General features: G+C 40.2%; 2 protein-coding genes across 2 annotated transcripts; both read right to left on the minus strand.

Annotated features, from left to right (window-relative positions):
* Positions 1–3644: 3644 nt before the first annotated feature.
* Positions 3645–8268, minus strand: LOC118803536 (macrophage mannose receptor 1-like). Its single transcript, XM_036564026.1, has 4 exons — positions 8258–8268; positions 5889–6313; positions 5406–5762; positions 3645–4224 (listed from the first exon to the last, which is right to left on the minus strand). The coding sequence occupies exons 1-4, from the start codon at positions 8266–8268 to the stop codon at positions 3857–3859; spliced, it is 1161 nt and encodes a 386-aa protein (XP_036419919.1). The 3' UTR covers positions 3645–3856.
* Positions 8269–14037: 5769 nt separating this feature from the next.
* On the minus strand, positions 14038–22690 carry LOC118803543 (macrophage mannose receptor 1-like). The gene is made up of 6 exons (XM_036564033.1): positions 22629–22690; positions 21615–21656; positions 18505–18894; positions 16301–16654; positions 15744–16106; positions 14038–15654 (listed from the first exon to the last, which is right to left on the minus strand). The coding sequence occupies exons 2-6, from the start codon at positions 21652–21654 to the stop codon at positions 15650–15652; spliced, it is 1152 nt and encodes a 383-aa protein (XP_036419926.1). The 5' UTR covers positions 21655–21656; positions 22629–22690; the 3' UTR covers positions 14038–15649.
* Positions 22691–26387: the final 3697 nt, after the last annotated feature.

Raw genomic sequence — 26387 nt, forward strand, 5'->3', positions numbered from 1 at the left:
GCTTGGGCCCTGAGGATCACATTGGGAACTAAAGGTCTGCATTCCTGCAGGAATATCTTGCAGTGTTGGTCAGTGTCACACACAGGAGCAGGCAGCTAACCACCCCAGTAACCTCGCAAATTACTTAAAATGTTTACAAACACATTAGCCAAAAAATGCTAACAATCACTTAACAATTGGCATATATAAATAATATACAACAGCTAAATAGTGGAAAAAAGTAATGAACTCATTCTATATAGAAACTGTAAACTACTTCTAAATAGAAGCAACCAATCACGTGAACAATGACACAAAAGCACCTTAATTGCTTCCTTGTAGAAAACAGAAATATCCCAGTCAGATGGTCAGAGCTGTGGAAAGTGAGCTTAATAAAAGTGAAAAGTCCAGGCTTGGTCCAGGCTGCAGCCTTTGGCTTTGTGAGTGCAGATGGCCAAAAAGACAAGGCTGGATCTTTAACATGCTAACCTTTTTGCCCATCAATCATTATAGACCATATAAAGGTGAGTGTCACTGATGAGAAAATGAGAAAACTCGTAACGCTTAAAATGTCACTTAATTATGGGGAAAGTCATGCCCTTCAATGAAAAGCAATTGGCTTGCTGGTAAAGCTACACTAGATTGCCAAAAGTATTCACTCACCCATCCAAATCATTGAATACAGGTGTTCCAATCACTTCCATGGCCACAGGTGTATAAAGCCAAGCAGCTAGGCCTGCAGACTGCTTCTACAAACATTTGTGAAAGAATGGGTCACTCTCAGGAGCTCAGTGAGTTCCAGCGTGGTACCGTGATCGGATGCCACCTGTGCAACAAGTCCAGTCGTGAAATTTCCTCACTACTAAATATTCCACAGTCAATTGTCAGTGGTGTTATAACAAAGTGGAAGCGATTGGGAATGACAGCAACTCAGCAACAAAGTGGTAGGCTACATAAAATGACAGAGCGGGGTCAGCGAACTTTCTGCAGAGTCAATCGCTACAGACCTCCAAACTTCATGTGGCCTTCAGATCAGCTCAAGAACAGCATAGTGAGCTTCATGGAGTGGGTTTCCATGGCTGAGCAGCTGCATCCAAGCCTTACATCACCAAGCGCAATGCAAAGTGTTGAATGTAGTGGTGTAAAGCGCCGCCACTGGACTCTAGAGCAGTGGAGACGTGTTCTCTGGAGTGACCAATCACGCTTCTCCGTCTGGCAATCCGATGGACAAGTCTGGGTCTGGCGGTTGCCAGGAGAACGGTACTTGTCTGACTGCATTGTCCCAAGTGTAAAGTTTGGTGGAGGGGGGATTATGGTGTGGGGTTGTTTTTCAGGAGTTGGGCTCAGCCCCTTAGTTCCAGTGAAAGGAGCTCTTAATGCTTCAGCAGACCGAGAGATTTTGGACAATTTCAACTTTGTGGAAACAGTTTGGGGACGGCCCCTTCCTGTTCCAACATGACTGCACACCAGTGCACAAAGCAAGGTCCATAAAGACATGGATGAGCGAGTTTGGTGTGGAAGAACTTGACTGGCCTGCATAGAGTCCTGACCTCAACCCGATAGAACACCTTTGGGATGAATTAGAGCGGAGACCGTGAGCCAGGCCTTCTTGTCCAACATCAGTGTCTGACCTCACTAATGCGCTTCTAGAAGAAGGTCAAAAATTCCCATAAACACACTCCTAAACCTTGTGGAAAGCCTTCCCAGGAGAGTTGAAGCTGTTATAGCTGCAAAGGGTGGGCCGACATTATACTAAACCCTATGGATTCAGAATGGGATGTCACTCAAGTTCATATGCGTGTGAAGGCAGACGAGCGAATACTTTTGGAAATATAGTGTATGAATAAGAAAAGCATGCTCAGTTGTGGAGATGGAGAGGCCAAAGGTGCTAAGAGATATTTATAAGAATTTTTGTCAGAATTTACCAGTGACTTAAAGTATGTTTTTGAAGCAGTAATTAGGCCTTTAGTTTTGAGTTTTTAGGTCTCCTCCATTCAAAAAGATAGGAGTCTAGTCTTGTGTCACTAGAAATAACTGCCCAGTGGCCTTGCCAACATGGCCACCCAGTGGACAGACTTTCTTATAAGGGCTTTGGTTCAGGCCTGCTGCTGGCACTGCATCTCTCCTGGTTTAGAACTGGCTTTATAAGTGCTGCTTATAACGGTATCCTTACTGATTGTAAGAATGAAGATTATGGAGCGGACACTGAGTGAGTTTTCCCATGTCTGAGCAAAGAGTGAGCTGGTTTGGGAATCACAGGTCTACGTGCTGATGACTACGATCTGTGGCTTGAATAATGTTTGAAGCATGTATAACCATGGATCTAACAGCAACGTCATTGAGGTAAAGTCACCTAAAGTCACCTTAACCAAATTGGCTACTCTGTTAAGTTCTCATTATTTTATATAGCATGTGTAAAATCTTCATTGAGGGGAAAGGCTCAAATTTTTCATACTCTAGGGTCACTAAATGGTTTAATCCAACTTTGCTTATACTGATGATGAAATGGATAAACTGAGAGTATCTAACTTGGTAGATAACTTGCTAACTTAAGATTTTAATAAGTAGTGAGTTATATTATCATTTTTAAGAGTATCCTGCTGTCTACCTACATGGCTTGTGTGTTTTAGTTACTTGCCCCAGTTTATTTTCATCTGGCTTTTCTTCTGTTTGAATTTGAGCTCTCTTCGCCTAGCTAAAAAATCAAAAAGTCTGCCCCAAATATAGGCTCCACAGCAGCTTCAGCTCTACAGAATAGAATATATCACTCACACTGGGATATACGCTTTAAGGAGATAAGCAGGCATGTTTACAGCATATTATTGTCATGTGTTGGTCAAAGTGTCTCTGGAACATGGCTCAATACATTGAGTTAGGTAGTTAAGGAAAGCTTAAACACAGAGAACTGTACACACCAAACACCAAATATATTAAACCTTAATTACCCTATTAACTATGGCAGCACTTTAGGGCCACTGTTAATAAAAATAAAAATAGTAGAAAAAAGTCGTAATATTTCGAGGATAAAGTCGTAATATTTTCAGAAAAAAAGTCATAATATTTCGAGAATAAAGTCGTAATATTTTGAGAAAAAAGTTGTAAATTTTTGAGAATAAAGTCGTAATATTTGGAGGATAAAGTGGTCTAACTGTAGGGGGCTGCCATAACGCGTTGGGGTCTCGGTTGCTGTACTGGCGCCGGAGTTCCACTCACTCCTGTCTCTCTGTGGATCATTTTGATCATCATTCTCACTGTCTGTGAAACTTCATGCCCTCTTTGAATGGTGTGGAGATGTAGCCCCCGATAGCCGTGTAGAGACCCTGCCTGAGATTCTCCTTCGACAACACAGACAGACAGTTTCCTCCGAGTCCGTCTGGCTCTTTATTCTAGATAAACAGTTTCCTGCTCAGCCGTTTCAGCCGGGACTTATACTAATAACAGGCTGGTGCTGATGTGCAGGAGAGACAGGGAGACTGAGTGTTTCTTTATGGGTGAATCGATATAAAAGTAAAACTCCACCAACTCACCGCCCCTCATTTAACACGAGGAGGGGCTGCCTTTTCTTTCCTGGTATAACTGCGACTTTAATGTTGTAATTCTCCGATGTTTTTCTCGAAATATTATGACTTTATTCTTAATTTTTATTAACAGTGGCCCTACAATGCCATAGTAATTTACCACTCCATTATATAAAGCAATAAAAGTGATAATAATAATTAACAACATAATAAGATGTTCTTCTGACATGGATCCGCTGGTGCTGGATACAGAAGAGGCATGCCTGGTCTCAGTCTTCATTGTTGGAAAACAGAAAGAAAATAAATATTAGAGGTTTTATCAACATGGACATCCTGTACAGGCCTCTAAAAACCACTGACTAACCTTCATAAGTGATGCAGATGAAGTTGAGTTTCTGGTCCTCAGGCAGGCTGACCCACTGCTGACCTCCACTAGACTGCACCGCTCCGGTTCTCTCTACAGAGCTGCAGTCTTCTCCTCCTGTCCCGTTACCTGGAGCCCAGTTCTCATAGCAGATGGAAAAACCGCTCACCCAGTACCAGAAACCCTGAGTGCAGGTGTGACGCAGACCCAGCCACACATGTTCAGTGGAGGCTTTCTGTGCCACCTCCTTCACCCAGAGCTGGATCTCCTCAGAGAGAACTGAGACCAGATCCACATGATGATCTCTGCAGTATCTCAGAGCTTCTCTCCAGGTCAGATTCTGATTGATCAGGATCAGCTTATCTGGAAGAAAAAGGAAACGTGTTAATGAATAGTTTACACACTGAAATTGATCCCTGCAACATATCCCAAAGAAGCTGGGACAGGAACCATTTCAGACTAGGAATGTTGTTAAATGTAAAAACATTTTACACTGATGAATCAATCAAGCATGGGTGTAAAAAAGACCAGACAGGAAATGCCTGGTCCTTTATCACCAAGGATGGGACGAGGCTCACCATTTTGTCAAAATGGTACTCAGCGGGCAATTGCAAGGATTTGAGGTATTTCACCCTCTACAGTGCATTAAATCATCAAAACATTCAGGAAATCTGAGGAAATCTCTGAAATCTAATGGGGAAGGCTGAAAACCACACCTGAACACCCATGGCCTTCAATCCCTTGGACAGTGCTGCTTTAAAAACCAGGCTTCTTCTGTGATCATGACATTAGTTTGGGAAAACTTCGACAAACTGTTGTCAATAAACACAATGCAAGACTGTACTGTGCACAGTGGAGGCCAAATGACAACGACATCCAACATCTGGCTCTAAGAGGTGCAACATATGTTGCTTTCTAGACAACGTCTTTTTCAGGGCCACCATACAGTACTTATTTCCAACATGGCAACAGTAAATCTCATTCTGCATGTGTTAAAACAGCATGACTGCATAAACACAGAGCATGAGTTCTTGACTGGCCTACATGCAGTCCAGATGTCTCTCCCATTGAAAACATGTGGCCCTCTATGGTCTACAGTCGAGACCTCGTATAACCTCTTATTCTCCAGGGTATATTTTGGTTTGTCCTTCTGAATTTACATGACCAAATCGTAAGGCAAATTATTCAGTCACTGCATGAAATAAATGTTAATTGACTGGAAAGAAGACAGTTACAGCTCTCATATGACACCCACCTTTTGAATGTAGCTTATGAAATATGAAAGTTATGAAGAATATGACGAAGTGTGTTTTGGAACCCCCGGTGGAGTTTAAGAGGATAATAGAAGAAGAAATGAATACAGGTCAAACAGAATTTACTAACCACTACTGTTCCAAGCTTTTTGGAATTGGGGTTTGTATAATGATGACATACAGTTATTTGAAGCATGCAGTAAACACAATAATACGTTATTACACACATAAAACCAACCTATTATTTTTCTTAATAAATAAAAAAAGCATGGTAAGTGAAATATAACTCACTCTCAAAGCAGACGAATGGCAACTTTATGTCACAGGTCATATCATACCAGTGACCCTGGTCAGTCATAGACGCTGCAGTACAGTTCTCATTTCCACCCTGATTATCCGGCTGTGTAGATGCCCAGTATCGGAATGAGGAGGCACTCTGATCTGACCACTTCCAGGAGTCTCTAAACAGGCCAGTCCAAGGACCGCCATACGATGAATTTACTCCAAAATTCCAGATCTGTTGGTTCTCAGTCTGGTTCCTCACACTGGCCATGTCGGTGTAATCCTCTCTACAGTAGCTCTGAGCCTCACTCCAGGTCTTTGTGGTAGAAATAAAAACTATGTAATTTCCGTTGTTTGTGTTCTTTTCTGAAAGACATCCAATTCACATTGTTAATTAAATTGCATAATTAACTCTATGTTAAGTTGGGTTTGGCTTCAGATTTTTGTGTTTTATTCATATTTACATATTAACACATATCAAGATGTTCTTACCGTCATAGCACACAAATGTGTATAGGCTGCTACATCTGTCATCAAACCAGGTTCCGTCACTTTTCTTCATCACAACACAGTTCTCGACACCTCCAAGATTATTGGGTTCTCCACTTGCCCAGTTTCGGTAAGTGTCTCCCTTTCTGTAGAAGTTTCCATCTGCCAGAGACCACAGCCATTGGTCAGTGTCCCCTCTGACTAGGCCGATCCAAACAGAGCTGCTGGGGGTGTCGTTCAGATGTTTCTTAAGAGTGGTATTCAGCTTCTTCATCTCCTCCATGTTGTTGATGGTGGCCAGATCTGCGTCTTTCCATCTGCAGTAGCTCTGAGCTTCAGTCCAGGTTTTATTCTCATTCACAAAGTGAAATCGACGAGGAACACATGCAGCTAGACCACACACAGCTGTGAAGAACATTAGAAAAAGACTTATTTGGTAGTGTTAGATAATGTTGGGACAATGAACGTCTCCCACTCCTGAACACAGATGGCCCCGGCATCATCTGATCTCGTTTGTCATTAGGTGCTGTTTAGCTACTGCTAAGACCAGCTAATTGTTTATTTACAAACTTATTTCAGAGTTTTATAAAAGCAAAAGTTAGCCAGCTATTTTAGTCTGTTTGCTAAGTTTAAGACTAGCTGGTACTAACAGTATAGAAGAGTAGGAGTAGCTTCCCTAATAGCAAGAGGATAGTGGACCACTGTCAGCCCACTGATGGCAAATCTGGTGGCCCACTGGCATTTTGCTCAGCGTTCTCTAGGCAGTCCACAGGTGGTTAAGCAGAGTATTAGACAAATTCCACTTATCATCACTCATTTTCCCTCACAGTCCGATTTACTTATTTTCCTTCTTCCTTTATTTAGTTATACTTTGTACATTATTTTATTAAATCATTTTAATCCGCCACAACATTTTCTATAAAATCATTTTATATCAGGCCCAGTCATGATTTTTTTTTTCCCCTCATTTGTTTGTAAGTTTATTTTTCAAAATAAAAGTGTGTACATTTATAATCTGTTTGAGGAGATTAAAAACCAGTTAGAACTTGTATGCAAAACAGTAATCTGGGTGGTCAGAGGGTGGACCAGCAGTGGCAAACAGTCAGTGGGGTGCTGACCTTATCAAGCCAGCGGACCAATATATGCTCGCTATCTGGGTTAGCTAATAGCACCACATAAAAACAGGTTTGCTGCTTTAGATTTGCCTTTTTTTCTGGCTGGACCTCTGTCCTTTTTTCCATGTAGTGGGTGTATCTATGAACAAGTACTCAAATAGACTTTAGTCATATTTACTAATTAACTATGCAACCTCCTGATTAGCATCCAAACGCAGTATAACACTAGCCTCTAGGGCTAACAAGGGCAGTACAGTAAAGCAAGACTAGCTTAGGTTTCTTATTCAATATCTATTTAAAAAAACCCTCAAATTTGGTGTGAAGAACTGTCCCAGTAGCATGTAGCAGTATCTTAGCATACTACATCTCAGCACCACAGCATTAGGTTAATTCCAGCTAACTAAAACACGTTTTTGTGTGTGGAGACGTTATCTAAGCCGCTCTTGTTCTTTTTCTCATAAGCACTAGAAGCTAGCACTAGAAGCTAGCGCTAGTCTTGCGAGAAAGCTAAAACACTTTCACACAGCACAACACAGGTTCTAGTTCACTGATGCTTCTTCACTCAAGTTTAGAGGATAAAAAATCAAATCTGAGGGAGCAAATGTGTGTTTTTGTGTGTGGAGCCATTAGCTAAGATGCTTCTTTTCCACGCCTCATTAGCACCAGAGGCTAATGTTAACTTAGCAACGAGGACACTAAAACAGATAAACACACCACAACATGGGTTCAATATCCTCATGTTTAGAGGATAAAGACTCAAAATTGAGTGAGTGAAATGGTGTGACTGGTATTGGAGTGACAGTAGGAAAAAAATGAACCTTTTCTGTGGTGAGTTAAGCCTGACTGAGCTAAGTTATTAGCCTGCTAAGTTAGCGCTAGCACAATCAGCCCACTGTGCTACAGTTGTTGTTCAGTTTATGGCTGAATGGTTATCAGGTGATGAATTGAAAATCTTGCTAGTCTATTTTCTAATTACTAATGTTACAGTGGGAGCTTATTGGGTTCTAGTGTGTGCCATCTTAATGGCTCAATCTGTTGAAACACCGAGGGCTGGGGTTGCAGTCTAAGGTCATTTTACCAACAAAAGACTAAATAAAATAGCATTTGACCAACATAATATTAATATTAATCTTCTGGGTATGTTATCGACTAATGTTTTGTAGATAAGTATCTGTCACTAAATGGCACTGTTGGCCTTTTAATCAAGTGAGTTCTCTGCTACAAAAATAAAGGCTTTTTATGTAATTGTTAGTGTACCTGTCAAACATGGACAAAGAACGTATATGTAATTCCAATACAGTAACTAAATTATTTGATTTTTATGTGTATCTTGTTTACATGTTAGCTCATATTAAGACATTGATGTTTGAACATGTTTTAACAATATTAAAAGTTTTTAATGTGTTGTATATAATAGGACCTATTATGCCATGCAATCAGAAAAGCAAATGAATATCAATAACATTGCATGCATACACCTCCTTGTTTCTACGCTCATTGTCCATTTTATCAGCTCGACTTACTATATAGGTGCACTTTGTAGTTCTACAGTTACAGACTGTAGTCCATCTGTTTCTCTGCATACTTTGTTAGCCCCCTTTTACCCTGTTCTTCAGTGGTCAGGACCCCCATGGACCCTCACAGAGCAGGTACTATTTGGGTGGTGGGTCATTCTCAGCACTGCAGTAACACTGACATGGTGGTGGTGTGTTAGTGTGTGTTGCGCTGGTACAAGTGGATCAGACACAGCAGTGCTGCTGGAGTTTTTTGTCCACTCACTGTCCACTCTATTAGACACTCCTACCTTGTCAGTCCACCTCGTAGATGTAAAGTCAGAGACGATAGCTCATCTGCCGCTGCATAGTTTGTGTTGGTCATCCTCTAGTCCTTCATCAGTGGTCACAGGACACTGATCCACTCAGACCAGCACAACACACACTAACACACCACCACCACATCAGTGTTACTGCAGCGCTGAGAATGACCCACCACCCAAATAGTACCTGCTCTGTGAGGGTCCATGGAGGGTCCTGACCACTGAAGAACAGGGTAAAAGGGGGCTAACAAAGTATGCAGAGAAACAGATGGACTACAGTCTGTAACTGTAGAACTACAAAGTGCACCTATATAGTAAGTTGAGCTGATAAAATGGGTGGGCACCCACTGTGGAGGGCTGTATTCTTCATTTGCTAAAGGTAAAACCACAGAGTGCCTGGGGCAGAAAGGAAGGGGAGGGGTTTGGGAGCTGGGAGGCAAGTGGATGTTTTCAATTTGCATAATCTGCATATTTATAAATCCTTGCATACTTAATGAGGGTTTAGGGATGCTTAAATGTCATTTTGTTTCCTGGGCATAACAATAATGCATAGGAATATCTACAAATTTGTCATCCGACATAGATAGAACAGCAGTTTAAATCCTAACAATAGTAAGTGAAACTCATGATATAATAAGAAACCTTTTTGGACATACTGCTGTCAGGAACAGAGAGGAGGAAAAACATTTCTACTCTGAGGAAACAGGGGTCCATGCTAATGATACTAAAAGTCCACACATGCCTACAAAACTGAAATGAACTGAATTAAGAGTTCACTCTCAAACGCACACTGACCTGAGAAAAGGAAGATGATGGAAACCCATTTCTGATCCATTTCTGATAGACAAAAGAAGCGGTTTTAATATTTTAAAATATATGTGAACATCACACCATTAACACAGTGTGACAAATGTCCAAAAATATACATGGAAGGAACCAACAAGAAAGGAAAATCCTACCTAGTTGCTTGTTCTTCTTTTCTCCTTTTTATGATCTTCTGTCTTCTTCTCCTCACTGTTTGGTTCTGAATCTCTCTCTCCTCTCTGTATATCTCTATGCTCTTTAACTTCTCCCATTTTTGCTGTCCTGCTAACTGATGTTATCTGGAACAGGAAAGATTCAGGTGACATTTCACTGGCCAAACGGTCATAACATACTTTGCATGAGTTTCTGTCAAAACATGATCAACAACAACAAGCTGTTTATAAACTTGATTAACCCTTTAAAAGCCTGGTGTGTCAGCTATGGTGTTTATAACGGGAAAGGTAGTAAGGATAACCGGATCTACCTATATAAAATAAATAAAATAATGAATAAATGACTCAATAAATAAATAAAATAAAAAATGATATATGCATTATTTTGTTTGGTTTCATTTTTTTATTTTGGTTTTTAATCCTATATTTAGGTTATTTATCTCCTTATTTATTTACTCACTTAAGCATTACTTTCTCTATTTAGTTCTGCATGTATTTATTTAGTTATATTTTATTCCTTTTTGTATCAAAGCTGCACTATTTACATTTTGGGGATTTGGAGACCTCTCTGGTGGAAATGTGTAATTGCACGCAACATGCAGATGTGAGTTGTGCTTTGGACCCCTTCCCCGAGCAGATGAATCGAAAATTGAAAGAAAGTTCAGAGAGAACTCAGTAAAAGCTTGATGAAACGTTGTGTCTTCCGGGGATGTGAGTGAATTGTCTTCTATTGTTATCATACCTTCATTAATATAAGGTTGATTTTGCTTTAGAGGTCTAAACATTGAGCCAGAGTTTCTTTTTGAGCCTGATATTAATACATAAAGACGTATGATGTGGTCTCCCGAATCGAAGCCTATGACTTTTAAATGATTATTTTGGGCTTTACAGGGCAACTCACAACAGCACAAGCCAGTTTGTTTTTTCCCTTCTCAGTAATGCTTCTTTAAGCTTTAACAAAAAATCTTTCATAGAGCTGCTTTAATTTCTGCACTTATTAAGCATCCAAGCATACAATTGCTTACAAATGATGTATTGTGGTGTCAGCGAAGAAAATGATATGGGAAACATAGCATTTTCAGAGAATGTTCTTTATTAAACACAGCAGCATAGGAGAGGCCGCCACTCAGTGCTAGCTGACATGGTAGGGAGGCAGACATGTCATTAACAGACAAATACTGTCTGTACATGGTAGACACTAACTCAACTACTCTATCCCCACAGCCCTGCACCTTAACACGCATCTGAAACATACACACCTTGTTTAAGCTTCAACAACAACTATTTGCGTCACTGTGCATGGCCACGCCTCTCGCACATCCATGGCCGGGGGATTGCAGGACATTACACAGCCCCTTCTTTTCAGAATCCCAGTGACCTCACAAAGTCCGAGCAGAGTCCCTGAGGTGTGCTTGCAATATCTCTGGAAAAGGGGATATGGAATGTTCCACTATCCCAGTTAACACATACACAACACATTGGGCATTGGGCAGCCTTCAACAACTGCTTTTACTGGCCTACTTCTCGCCGTCACTGCCTTTGTGTCTCGCTGCACCAGCCTCACCTTCTCACACTGGCTCCACCATCAAGCCTTCCTAGACCGGCTCCCGCTTTTACTGGGCTCTGCCTTGCTCACTGCATGCCTGGAAGGTTCTTAAAGTGCTGTTCCTAACTAGACCACTGTGTGTGTGGGGGGTACTATTCCACTTCTGACACCAGTGTAGCTTTGGTGTGGAGTAAGACACACAGGAGACCATAATTCTGCTGGGAAAAGTACTCTTTATTAACACATCTGCAGAAAAGGCACATACAAAGCACTTAGCTCACATGGGACACCATTACCCACAGGTTTTATGATCCCGGTGACCACCCCTCACACACAAAACACAGCAACACCCCAAATCCGCCGACACAGAATATCACAATAAACAGATACCACATACCTTTAACTAACAAACAGCAACACAAACAACATAAATAGTCCATTCTTTTATGAACCTCTTGAGCCTCTAGAGGCCAGTGCCAGCCAGTAGTGGGTCACTACAGTATTTGGTTACAGGGGATCTATGATAAGCCGCAAACACTTACCAGTGGAATACCAAAGGTGAACGAAATCAGTGGCATGTTGTTTGGGCCTCTTTGACTACATGGTACAGCAGATTACTGAAATCTTTTTTTCCAAAAAGCTGTGGACCAGAGCAGACTGTGTATTATTTTATGATCTGTTTAAACTCAAGGCTTAATGGAAATAGTAGAGCTAAATGTGTGTGATTGTGTCCAAAAGTATGTCACCAACATGAATTTCCCAGTACACCAAAGATACCTGGATGACATACTACTCCAAAAATTAAAAGATATTATTTAAATTATATTAAATGTCAAATCATCAATCTTACATCGACATGCTAAACCTTAAACTAGGACAGTAGATTTGTGTTGGTTATGGTGCTAACACTAGTTTAGCTATCAGGCTAACATCTCAACACACCACACACAATTCCAACTACCTGACGATCTACTGACACAACTCATGTGGGCCAAACCCACTCATGACCATAAAATATATTTGTTTGGTAGAGAATGCTGGGTTCTCTACTCAGTGCACCCAGCATTATTTACCAGATAGGACCTGTGATGGGAATATTAGTGGAGTATTCTGCTAAGTTCATGACCCATTTTTTGTCATGTGATACTTTACATCAGACATTCAGGTTTAGTAGACAATGGTACAGGGGTCATTTAAAAATACTAACAATAAGCTAGCATGTGGTCAAACGGTTACTATAGTATTTTATCTGGTAGCAAAGATGTTCCTAACCAGTTGCTATCAGGTCCCAGGTGGTTGCTAAAGTGTTCTGTGTGGTTGCTAATGTGTTGCTGGGTGGTTACTATCATATTCCACAGGGTTGCTAATGTAATGCAATGTGCAATTACAAATTGACACCAGTATATTTGTTATCAAAGTGGGTGAACGTGGGTTTGAATTGAAACAGCACTAAAGATTGGATCACAATCATTGACTTCAGGTTCTTCTATAACTTTTTAGCTCCACAAAAGTAAACTGCTTATAACATATAAATTAAGTGGAAAATTTGACTTAAATGTAAGCCAGTGTCATTTTGGGCTTTTATGGTAACTCAGTACTAACTGGTCAGGCCTGAAAGTCAAAATTTGGACTAAGTACTTAGTAGTTGAGTAGTACAACCTTAAAGAAACTTGAGGCATCAAACATGTCCTAGCTGATCAACTACATTTGGGGTGGGGAGCAGAACCGTGTAAAATTAGGTTTCTCCATTAAACACAGATTAAACAGGTAGAAACAGATGTGCTCCAGCCTGTCTGGAATGAAAACCTGCAGCCACATCGGCCCTTTACGAATAAGATTGGACATCCCTGCCATGTATGATGACACTGTACCAAAGAAGCTACTCAGATCATCTACTAGGTAGGACAAAAATAGAAGGAAGAATCTTTAGAACCTAATGCAGAATGATCAGTCTTTATAAAATCGTCTTTATAAAATAAAAGCACGATTCAATCATGGATGCTTGCTGTAACTTTAAGGCAGGATGTCATACATAACAACACCACTTACCTGTGCTAAAATCACTGTAGTGCACGGCTTCTCATGGTTTATTGCTTTAGGTTAACTATGCATTTAATATTTCTTATGAATTCATCAAGGTTTTTTATGCATCTAGTTGATAGAGCTATAAAATGGTGCTGTTGCAGAAGGAAATACCACATATGTATTTATGCACACATTGCACACATGCATTGCATGTGATGCATGTAAGTCTGAACAAAGAGGTTCTTATAAGATCACTTCCATATACGTTGAGCAAATGCTGCTTCCTGTAACTGAACAGTAACTTTAGAATGATTTAGTAACTTTAACTTTGATCACAACTGCAACAAAACAACCTTGTGACACCACACATCCACCACCATACCTCTGTGTTTCTGAATGATTTTGAATTGAACTGAACTGAATAAACTTTCTATTAGCACTTAATTGCTAGCCCATGTCAGCAAATAATCAATGATAAACAAAATAATAATTAAAAGGAGGAGGTAAGTATTTAGGCTGATGTTTTTATGTGTATCTCTGTCTTCTGGTACATTCATATGTCAATATGATGTCTATAGTCATCAGCTGTAAAACAGGTTGTCTTCTTTATACACGGAGATACAGTGATGATATGGCAGCCTGTGGAGTGTGCATATGTGTAGCATGGGTTTACATGTATCAGAAAAGTGAGGACAGTGGGGTTTTTACAAGATCTTGCAAAAGGAAGAGGGAAATCAGAGGAAAATAAGGGCATCGTGAAAGACAAAAAAAACTACTTCCAAGACTGAACTTTAGACATACAAGTTGAAAATGCAGTCATATGAATGTAATATCACCTTTATATCCAACTATTTGACTAATGGTACAATTCATATTGGACCTGTTTATCTTACAGACATGATACACACATTACAACAGTCAGCAAAACTTTGGATCAGGGTGCTACTACAGAGGGCAGTAAGCTCCGACCTTCTTCTACTCAATAAATCTATTGGTTCATCAGTTTATATTACAAATAATACACAAAAATAAAAATTAACAATATTTCATTTCATCTTTCAATCCTAATTCCAGTAAATTTCTATGGCAATATTGGTAATAAAAATTCTCAGAAATGCTTTTCTTGCCTTGAGCCAAATATTCCAGGGCTTGTCTTACTAGTTATCAAAGTTTTAGTACTCAGCATGGATCCAAAAGAAGAACAGAAAGTCAACAAAAACCACAGCTACATTATGTAATTTATTTATTTTAGCTCATCAAGAAACAACAGAATAAGCCCCCAGCAAAATTATTGAATTTTGCTTCTATAAGCAAAATATAAATAAAATAAAAACAATAGCAGGTGTCAAGTAAATTTCTGGTCAAAAATGGCCAAATTCACAAAGATACAAAAGCTCTGTTAGCATTCTGCTTCCATGACAAATAATGATATGTCTGAGTAGCCTAGAGTCTCCCGAAAATAAAAGCATTTGCCATGTGTGACTCCCAAATAAGTAATTTGTAATTGAAATTGTAATTGACCAAAAATATAAAAACAATTACAGCAGTAAGCCTCTCAACGCCACACATTACAGTGATATTCCAGCCAAAGCACAAAATAGAGCAAAATTAGTGTAACAAATTATAGCATTTATAAAACAGGCATAGGATATAAAATGTTAAAATACACCATTGACCAACAAATTACATTTTATTAGTAATAATTTCTATTTTCCCCACCAAGTAACATAATTGTAATAACATAAAAACAGGCATTAAAACAGAATTACAGGAACTATCCATTTTATTCTCATTGTTTGCTATTAGCAGTCATTCATATCAAACGTTACAAATGTGCTCCAACTACTGAATCACTAATTCGGTTTATGAATGTGAAAGCTAAAAGTAAAGGTGTTGGTATGAATTGGTTGATATTCACTGTTGAACTTGGCAAAAAGTGGTTATCGGCTGTAGGAAAGGATGTTAATTTGTTGCAAAAAATGTAGCATTAGGTTTAGCTCATTAGAATGAGTGAACAGAAATCTTGGCTACTTGGCTTCCATCTACAGTAGCATTAGCCTATTGGAACTACTGAACATCTTGGTCCCTGTAAGATCTGCACATTGAGTTAGGTAGTTGAGGAAAGCTTACGAAACACAATGAACTGTACACACCAAATACAGTGGATTACTGGAAAATAAGTAAATATATGAAACCTAAATTAACCTGTGAAACACTCCATTATATAGGAAAGCAAGCAATGCATTCTGCTGATGTGAGTCCACTGATGCTGGATACACCTAATTTCAGTCTTCATTGATGGGAAGAAAAATAAAATAATAATTAGGGATTTAATATGCAATCAAGGTGAATATACAGGCTCTAGACTCAGTAACTAACCTTCATAGGTGGTGCAGATGAAGCTGAGTTTCTGGTCCTCAGGCAGGCTGACCCACTGCTGACCTCCTCTAGACTGCACCGCTCCGGTTCTCTCTACAGAGCTGCAGTCTTCTCCTCCTGTCCCGTTACCTGGAGCCCAGTTCTCATAGCAGATGGAAAAACCACTCACCCAGTACCAGAAACCCTGAGTGCAGGTGTGACGCAGACCCAGCCACACATGTTCAGTGGAGGCTTTCTGTGCCACCTCCTTCACCCAGAGCTGGATCTTCTCAGAGAGAACTGAGACCAGATCCACATGATTATCTCTGCAGTATCTCAGAGCTTCTCTCCAGCTCAGATTCTGACTGATCAAGATCAGCTGATCTAAAGGCAAATAGAAGGCAGTGCATAGTTTACATGCAGATTATATAATGATGACATACAGCATTCTGAATAAAGTACTACATTTATAAAAGAGGCAGTGAACACAAAAACATCTCATTAAAAACGTAATTAATTAGTTTGCCTTATCAATTAAAGGCCACATTGTTGAACAACTGAAATATTATATAACTCACTCTCCTGGCAGATGAAGGGGTACATTGTTAGGCAGTTCACATCATGCCAGTGACCCTGGTCAGTCATAGACACGGCAGCACAGTTCTCATTTCCACCCTGATTATCTGGCTGGTCAGACCTCCAGTATCGGAATGAGGAGTCACTCTGATCTGACCACTTCAGGGAATCATTAAACAGGCCGATCCAAACAAGAATGCTAATTGAATTCTTTGCCAAATTCCAGATCTGCTGGTTCTCAGTCTGGTTCCTCACACTGACCAGGTCCGTGTAATGTTCTATGCAGTAGGTCTGAGCATCACGCCAGGTCTTTGTCTCATTAATAAGTATGTATCTTTCAGTGTTTGTCTTCTTTTCTGAAAAACATTATATTTACATTATTAATAACTCAGATACACTGTGTCAAATTACCTTCATAATTAAAACACTTAGGCAAAAATAATAAAAGCCAGTGAGATTGTACTGTTTAACCGAGCTGCTTCAGTGTGTAAATACAAACATGTCCATGCGAGTGCATCGTTTACATATCATTTACAATGGGGCAGGTGCACTGCCCACACCCTCTACTGGTCAGAGCTTAAATAGCTTTATAGTAGGACTACTGAATTCTATGACCGCGTTTTAGGGCCACTGTTAATAAAAATAAAAAAGTAGACTTCGAGAATAAAGTCGTATTATTTCAAGAAAAAAGTCGTAATATTTCGAGAAAAAAGTCGCAATATTTCAAGAATTAAGTCGTAATATTTGGAGGATAAAGTGGTCTAACTGTAGGGGGCTGCCATAGCTTGTCGGCGTCTTGGTTGCTGTACTGGCGCTGGAGTTCCTCTCACTCCTGTCTCTTTGTGGATCGTTTTGATCATCATTCTCACTGTCTGTGAAACTTCATGCCCTCTTTGAATGGGGGGAGATGTAGCCCCCGATAGCCGTGTAGAGACCCTGCCTGCGATTCTCCTTTAACAGAACAGACAGACAGTTTCCTCCGAGTCCGTCTGGCTCTTTATTCTAGATAAACTCAGTTTCCTCCGCGTCCATCTGGCTCTTTATTCTAGATAAACACGGTTTCCTCCGCGTCCATCTGGCTCTTTATTCTAGATAAACACGGTTTCCTGCTCAGCCGTTTCAGCCGGTTCTTATACTAATAACAGGCTGGTGCTGCTGTGCAGGAGAGACAGGGAGACTGAGTGTTTCTTTATGGGTGAATCGATATGAAAGTAGAACTCAACAACTCAACGACCCTCATTTAACACGAGAAGGGGCTGCTTCACTTTGCAAAGCCCTTGGCCACAAAATTGCAACCTCACCCTAACTGCCACTTTTTTGCCACTTTTTCTTGACTTTTCTCTCTAAATAGTTCGACTTTTTTCTCGAAATATTACAACTTTATTCTCAAAGTCTACTAATTTTATTTTGATTAACAGTGGCCTTAAAAACCCGTCGTAGAACTCAAACTTGGGAAGGTCCTTTTACATCAAAGTTCTTACTCACAAATGTGCAGACAAACAAACTAGAGTAAGCAAACAGCCACTATGGTTTAAATGTTTAATCACTAATTAGAAGTCCCTCTAACTAATAAAACAAAATAAGACATACCAAATATATATGTTTATTTTATTTTGAACATACTTGTATAATCTAATCAAACTCTCAGTCCACCGAAATACTTTACTGGGTCCGCATCTGGACTGCAGTTGATGACTCCTGCTTTACAATGTTAGAGTTACAATAAATAATGAAACAAAATGTCGTACAGTTGTGCACAGAAGTTTAAACACCCCATCCGATTTCATGTTCTGTTGATTTTCTAACTGAAAATAAGTTAACACATCCTCTACGGAGAACACGTTTAAATATGTCCTGCAAATGTTAGTGCACAATTTCTGTTTATATGATGAGCTTCCCATATTGGAAAAACCTTTGCACAGGATGTAATTCAGCCAATAAACAGTACCTGTACATTATATTGTTCAGAAGTGTGTTCACACTTATAAAATCAACAAAACATGTACATTTGGCCAGGGGCACCCAGATTTTTGTGCATGACTGCAATTTTACTTGCTAACCGCAAATTAAGCTTTTTTTCAGGCTGTTAAAATATTAGGCTTAAATTGATGAAAACAAAAATGTGGATTATATGATCAATTTGACGATACTGCTTTAATGCATGATGGTCAGTGTCCCTGGTTAACATGTATGTGGATGTTCTTACTGTCAAAACACATAAAAGTATATGTTTCAGCACAGCCATCATCACACCAGGTTCCAGTGTTCTTGCTCATTGCAACACAGTATTGATTTCCCCCAGCATTGTTTGGCTCTCCACTGTTCCAGTTTCGGTAAGTGTCTCCCTCCCTGTAGAAACTTTCATCTGCCAGAGACCACAGCCATTTCCCAGTGTTCCCTCTGTCTAGACCGATCCAAACAAAGCTTCTAGTTTTATCGTTCAGAATAGCATTCAGCTTCTTCATCTCCTCCATGTTGTTGATGGTGGCCAGATCAGTGTAGGTCTGTCTGCAGTAGCTCTGAGCTTCAGTCCAGGTTTTATTCTCATTCACAAAGTGATACCGATGAGGAACATATGCAGATACACCACAGACAGCTGTGAAGAACATGAGAAAACAAGGCTCAACATACAACTGTAACAGTGTACATCTTCCACAACAGAATAACACAAGAACACAAACAAGAATCACAACACAAACACGCCGGAGTTGGTGGATCACATCATATGGGCAGGCATTTCAATTGTAGGATTTGTTCATCTTGTTGTTGTTGTTATTATTATTACTATTACTATTTTTAATAGTAATTATAAGCACAAATTCATCTTCATTCTCAGGCCTGGATTGTGATGTTATTGGTATGTTTGGTGTGCCCCTAACCGGCTACCATTTTTGGGTGGTCAGTGAATTTTTTTGTGATATCACAGCCATCTCACAACCCGAGAGAAAACAAGAGTAAGATCGCGCACACATTAACGAGAGTACAGGTTAACATAAACAAAACCAATGCAAGTTTTACCTATAAAACAAACATCCACTCTTCAGAATCACCTTTACCCTAATAAAGGTGTATAAAATTGAAATCAGAGCTGAAATGTTTATGATAAAGATGAAGAGCATCAGCACTTACAAACCCAATCCATCAAGAGTCCTAAGCTAAAGCATACTGCCGCAGCTTTAGCTTTTCTCCAGCTTTCCATTCATAGTATATTCAAAGGAATGCTAGCTCGCTGCAAAAAACCTGAAAGCTGGTCCAAGCTGATGGCGGACAGTGGAATGAAAGATTTGGAGAGCGTCAGGATTAAAATCAGTCAAAATACAGTGACAAAGTAGTTCATTTTCCCACTGTGCTGACAGTAAAGTTCTCACTGCAAGTCATAACTATGGAGCCCCGCTGGTGACAATCTGAGACCTTAATGCATAGCCATGATTTAATAAGGCATGGAAACAAGATTCTAAAGCATGGTCACAAAATAGTACGGCATGATCTCATTCCCACGCCTTACTAATTCATGGCTATGCATTAGGGTCTTGTTTCCATGTGTTAATATGGCATGGCTACGCTCCGTCCCTCTGGTGGCACATGTCTATAAAACCACTAGGATGATCTGGGCCTCCTCATTTTTTTTGCACACTTATGGAATAAAACACAACATGAGCCACGAGACATCAGTAAATCTACTTGTTTCCTTGTTGTATCCTTGTTCAGTAGAAGACTGCAGCCTTGAAAGATGAATCCAAAAGCTAACCTTATTCACAGTGGTGAAGTATGACAAACGCAACGTATTTAGACAAGAAACCACACTAACAACAACAACATCATGACATCATTATGTGAAAACTATTAATTCTTCTGTCTGTTACTAATCAAGCAAATCTATGTGCACAGCTGGACCATTAACACGTAACCAAAATAACGGAAATGTTAAGGACATGTGCCGTTTATCAGGGCGTTACCGCTCTGCAGTTTCCGTTTCCCCAATACATTATTCACCACCATCACTGTAATATTTTATTTGGTGAGTTTTCATTAACATTAACACAAAAAGGTGAGGAAACTTTTCAAATACACTTTGAATTTGAAGCTCCAGACATTAAAGAAGACATACCTGACAGAGTATCAGACACTCATTTCCATAGCCAAATATAACATGTCAGCCACCTGACTTACAGGTATAAGCATTTGCATACATGCTGTGGAAGTATGCCTTAGATCATGATGATTGACGCTTTAGGTTTGTAAATATGCTGATGTTTGTCGTCTTTATTCTGTACATTTCAGCTCTCTGATTTCAATTTATGTCGTCTTCATTGGGGTAAATGTGTTCCTTGTCATGTGAATGTTTTCTAGGGAAATAAATTGGTTGTTGAGTTTTACTAGCCTGTGCTCTCATTAATGAGCTTCATTTTGCTATTGTTTTGTCTCAATAGGAAAAAGATGTGCACTTCTAGACGTGCCCAACACTGCAGTTTATATGCTTCCATCATGGTGCTGCCCAGCCCTCATGTAACCTGCTGTGATATCATAAAAAATTCACTGCCCACAAAAAAAGGTAGCCAAGTAGTTCATCTGTTCGGCCATTTATTGATGGAAGCATAGAGGTGTCCTTCACTGCCTACATTTCCCAAAATCCTGTGTGTCAGCCAATGTGGTTAGGATGCAAGTGCTAAATTGTACTAATCTTAGCAATGAGGTGAATGTTTGTCTTATGTACGCTAACCTTCTTGAAGGACATTTTACTGGGTGAAAGACACAAACTGCTAATGCTGACACAGCTAACCGCTAACAGCTAGCGATGAGCTGTTGGTACCCTGACATATTGCCACCTTCAAAGTGTGTCTCAAATGAGATTCGGTTGCAGGTACCTTCATCACAACTCTACCTTCTAGGGCTCTGATTTAAAATCATGAAAGCAAGACATCAAGACAGCTGCTTTCAGTTTGGGACACAGCCTTCATCTAGTTAGGATATTTCTGTAACAGTTCTTCTCTGGGGTTAGATGAGACTATGAAGTTAGGGACTGTTGTTCTTATAGCTACTGTCCCAAATTCAGTCCTAACTGAAGTTGTCATGGTGACTGAACTGAGAAGACAACCCCCTGAATAGCCAGGCCTGAATCTGTAGGTGTAAGTATTCAGCAGAGCTTGCTTGCATTCGTCAAAATGATTTTTCTTCTGTGTTTTGTAAGGTAAATGTCTTTGTAGCACCTCCTTTGAGAGGCCCCTGTGACCATGTCTGGACCCTCATGTTAAGAACCCCTGGCCTGTTCTATTTCTGACAGCTGTATTGCCCAAATTCTGTCTTGTGTTGACTGACCTGAGAAAAGGAAGGTGACAGAAATCCATTTCTGATCCATTTCTGACAGAAAAAAGAGAAGCAGGTTGATTATTTATTAGGAAATATTAGTATTTACATTATTATCAATAAACATGATTCTAAGTCATATTACAGAAACCTTTTTTTTGCCCTTGATCTGAAAAGGTCAAGACAAGATTTTTTACAAATTCATATTACATTAGCAAATCTAATTATCATTTAGGAATTGCTACATACACCGACCCCTTTTACCCTGTCCTTCAGTGGCCTTCAGTGGTGAGGTGTTTAAAAACCCCAGCAGCACTGCTATGTCTGATCCACTCAGACCAGCACAACACACACTAACACAACACCACCACGTCAATGTTACTGCAGTGCTGAGAATGACCCACCACCCAAATAGTACCTGCTCTGTGGGGGTCCTAACTGTTCAAGAACAGGGTAAAAGGGGGCTAACAAAGTATGCAGAGAAACAGATGGACTACAGTCTGTAACTGTAGAACTACAAAGTGCACCTATATAGTAAGTGGAGCTGATAAAATGGACAATGAGCATAGAAACAAGGAGGTGGTCATAACGTTATGCCTGATCGGTGTAGATGTATATGGTGGAGAACGTGTGTCTGCAGTTTCCAGGATTTTGGAACAACAGAGGAAAAACATCTCACAAGTGAAACCACTGTTTTGCAATATAAATAAATAAATATACAGTTATTATGAACTTGTTTTTCTGCCTATTTCAGTTGCCTAAAAATGCTAAAAATATAAGGCTAAAAGAGACATTTGGACACTTTTGTGGTTCTCCTAAAGTTAAATTTCCAGGAAATTTCTGTAATATGTTTCTTATCTGGAGTGAATGGATAAGATTACTGCCCTAAATTCAGTCTAAACGGAATTCATCAGAGTGATTAAACAGATAAGGATGTTTCTATAATTCCGCCCTAGATTTAAAAAATGAACAAGAAAGCAACCAGAAGAAGTGCATTAATGTTGATTCAGTGAAGGTAACTCCTACCTGACTGCTCTTCTTTTCTCCTCTTGATGATCGTCTGTCTTCTTCCCTTCTCCTTCTGACTCTGTGTCTCTCGCCTCTCTGTACAGCTGTCTTCTTTAACCCCTGCTATCTCCATCATCTGCTGTTGCCATGCCGTCTGAATTAGAATACAGTTCCCAGTATCATGATGTCACACTTTGCATGAGTTTCTGTCAACCCATTGTCAATAACAACAACAGGCTGTTTATCAACTTAACTGACCCGTCAGAAGCTGGGCGTGTCAGCTATGGGGTTTTAAATGGCAAAGGTAAAAGATTTAGGCCGCATAGTGTGGAAGATCAGATCTGCCAATATGAAAAATACGCTGATAAATGAATGACTCGGTAAACAAATCACATTAATTGTGTATGTATCGCTTCTTATTTCGATATTTATGTATTTAGTCATTCCTATATTTAGGCAATTCCCGGTATATGTATATTATTTATTTGTTTGTTTGTTTAATAAATAAAGTAGGTGATATTGAGGGTCCAGGTGAGGTCATCAGTGATATGCATACAAAGGAACTTGAAGCTTTTTACTCTCCTCTTAGTTGAACCATTGGTGCGCAGTGTAGAGTGGTCACCATGAGTCCTCCTGAACTCTATAACCATCTTATCAACTTATAAACGTTTTTTAATTTTTGCCCAGTTTTCTCCCCAATTTCATCTCCAATTCCACCCGCTAGTTAGGACTCCCCCAATCAGATGATACTATCAACGTTAGGAGGGTGAAGGCTAGCACAGGCTTCCTCCGAGATCTTTGAAGTGCCACCACATTTTTCCGAACTGCCGCTCATGCAACGTCATCGCGCTGAGTGATGGGGGGAAAAGGGAGGGTCCATCCTACCCACCCAGAGAGAGCGAGGCCAATTGTGCTCTCTGGGACTCCAGACTACGGACGACTGTAGCATCACCAGGGATCGAACTTGCGATCTCCTGATGACGGGGCCAACGCTTAGATGGTTGCGCCACTCGGAAGCCCAAGAGATAGACTGCTGATTGATTGATTGACTGATCGATTAACTGATTGACTGACTGAGCTTGTTTTTTATCTGTATTATACCATTTATCTTGTAGATAAGCAAATAAGTTTATTTACAAACAAAAAAAACAGGCATGACTGATAATATCATTTCTCTGGGTACAGTACATGACTAGCCTGTACAAGGGAGCAAAGAGTTTACAGAGTTTACAGAGACATCAGCATACTACTAGCGATTTTTTATGCTTGTTATGAAGAAAAGGACCTTAAAACATCAAAACGACATTAAACTGAGATAATATAAGGGTTGTCACAATTATTTAGCAAAGAATATACTCAAATTTTGGGTTTTTTTTGGTCACTTTTGCAGCCATCTTGCCCTTGTCTCTTTTTTCTCATAACATTCTGTTTGGAGTGTCTCTGAAAAACCTCCGTTAGGAGGGTCATGTAGCCCTAACACTTTGCTCTACCCTTCTATCTCACCAAAAATCAGGACACCCAACACCTATGCGTGAACGCACAAAATGGGAGGGTAAGGGCTAAGTGGTAGGGGGCAAGGGGTGAAATGGGATTGGGCGACTGTCTTACATAGCAACACTCTGTAATTGTGCTAAAATGACTGCAATGCATGGCTTCTCATGGTTTATTGTTTTATTTTAACTCTAGAATTCAATATTTCTTGTGAATTTGAAAAGAATTTTGGTGTATCCAGGCAGCAACATGACATCCATATGCAAGAACAACGGAACCTGTGCTTTCGCACATGGAAATACCAGAAAGCAATGAGTTTACGTGAAGTGGCCCTAATTTGCATATGTTTACATGCACAGGTCAGTGAGGACAAAGAGGTTCTTATAAGATCATTTGCAAACACTGTTGAAATGATGCTGCTCCCTCCAGCTGAACGGCGACTTAAAATTAAGGTAACAGCCTTGTGACATCACACATCCACCACCATGCTTCACAGTGAGGTTTCTGAATATTACTAAATTGAACTGAATAAACTTTATTTGTGCAATTAATTACTAAGTCAACATCAGCAAATCAACAATAGAACAACAACAAATATAAATAAAATAAAACAACAATCATAATAAGTAAAAGGAGTAAATAAATAGCCTGTCATTTTTATGTTTATCAGTATATCTCTGTTCTCTAGTATGTCAACATGAGTTCTACACACATCAGCTGTAGATCAGGTCATGTTTTTTACACATGGAAATAGTGATATGGCAGTCTGTGGAGAGTGCACATGTTTTGCATTTGTTTCTGTGTCAGAATGTGAAGACAAAGAGGTTCTTATGAAGTCCTCCAACCCGTAAGCAAATGCTGCATCATTTCTGTCCTGATGGGAGGAGTCAATGCCACCATCCACTGAGCACAATTGAATGGTTTGATGAGTATGAAAACTGATGTAAATCATACATTATGGCCTTCACAGTCATCAGTTCTCAAGAGATTTTGGACCAGGACAACTTTTCACCACTATGATCAAACACCTCATCCTTCTTTTTCAACAAAAATCAGGACACCCTACACCTGTGTGAATGCACAAAATGGAGGGATAAGATTCAATATTTAAGAGTTTTATTGTCATATGCACAGCAGAAACAGGCAGTTACACTGTACAATGAAATTCTTACTTTGCTGGGGGTGTATACTGTCCCTGATTACGTTGTGGGCCCTCCTGATGACCCTGGTGTGATAAATGTCCTGTAGTGAGGGGAAGGCTGCTCCTGACATGGACTGTGCAGTTTTGATCACATGCTGGAGAGCCTTTCTGTCCTGAGCAGTGCAGTTTCCATACCAGACCGTGATGGAGCTGGGAAGAAGACTTTCGATCGTACCCCTGTAGAAGGTGCTGAGAATTTTGGCTGGCATGCCAAATTTCCTCAGCCTTCTCAGAAGGTAGTCACTGCTGGGACTTCCTGATGATGAGGTGTGTGTTGTGAGACCAGGTGAGATCCTCACTGATATGGATGCCAAGGAATTTGAAGGTTTTCACCCTCTACACCTCTGTCTCACCTATGTACAGGGGTGTGTGCAGCTCCCGCTTCCTCCTTGGATCAACAATCATTTCCTTGGTCTTGTCTGCATTCAAGATTGCTGTCATGACACCAGGCCACCAGCTCAGCCACCTCCTTCAGTGTACGCTGTCTCGTCACCACCAGTGATCAGTCCAATGACTGTGGTATCATCAGCAAACTTGATGATGCTTGTGTTGTTCTGGGAGGCCATGCAGTTATACGTGAAGAGCGTGTACAGAAGGGGGCTCAGCACACAGCCCTGGGAGACCCCTGTGCTCACAGTTCTTGTGCTGGATGTGCGGCTGCTGACTCTGACTGACTGGGGTCTGTCTGTTAGAAAGTTCAGGACCCAGTTGCAGAGCTTTTCTGAGTTTGTGTGGAATGACCATGTTAAATGCTGAGCTGTAGTCAATAAAGAGCATTCTGACATACGTGTCCTTGTCCTCTAGGTGTGTGAGGGCTGTGTGAAGGGCAGTGTTGACTGCATCGTCTGTAGACTGGTTGCGACATAATGCAAACTGGAGAGGATGTATAGTGTTCAGAATGGTCTCCTGGATATGAGTCATGACTATCCTCTCGAAGCACTTCATCAGGATTGGGGTGAGTGCAACAGGGCGATAGTCATTTAAGCAGGTCACAACGCTTTTCTTTGGGAGAGGCATGATGATGGTGGTCTTGAAGCAGGATGGCACAAAAGCTTGCACAAGGGACAGATTGAATATGTCCACAA

The sequence above is a fragment of the Colossoma macropomum genome, unplaced genomic scaffold (assembly GCF_904425465.1).
Source record: "Colossoma macropomum unplaced genomic scaffold, Colossoma_macropomum, whole genome shotgun sequence".
NCBI classification, from domain to species: Eukaryota; Metazoa; Chordata; class Actinopteri; order Characiformes; family Serrasalmidae; genus Colossoma; species Colossoma macropomum.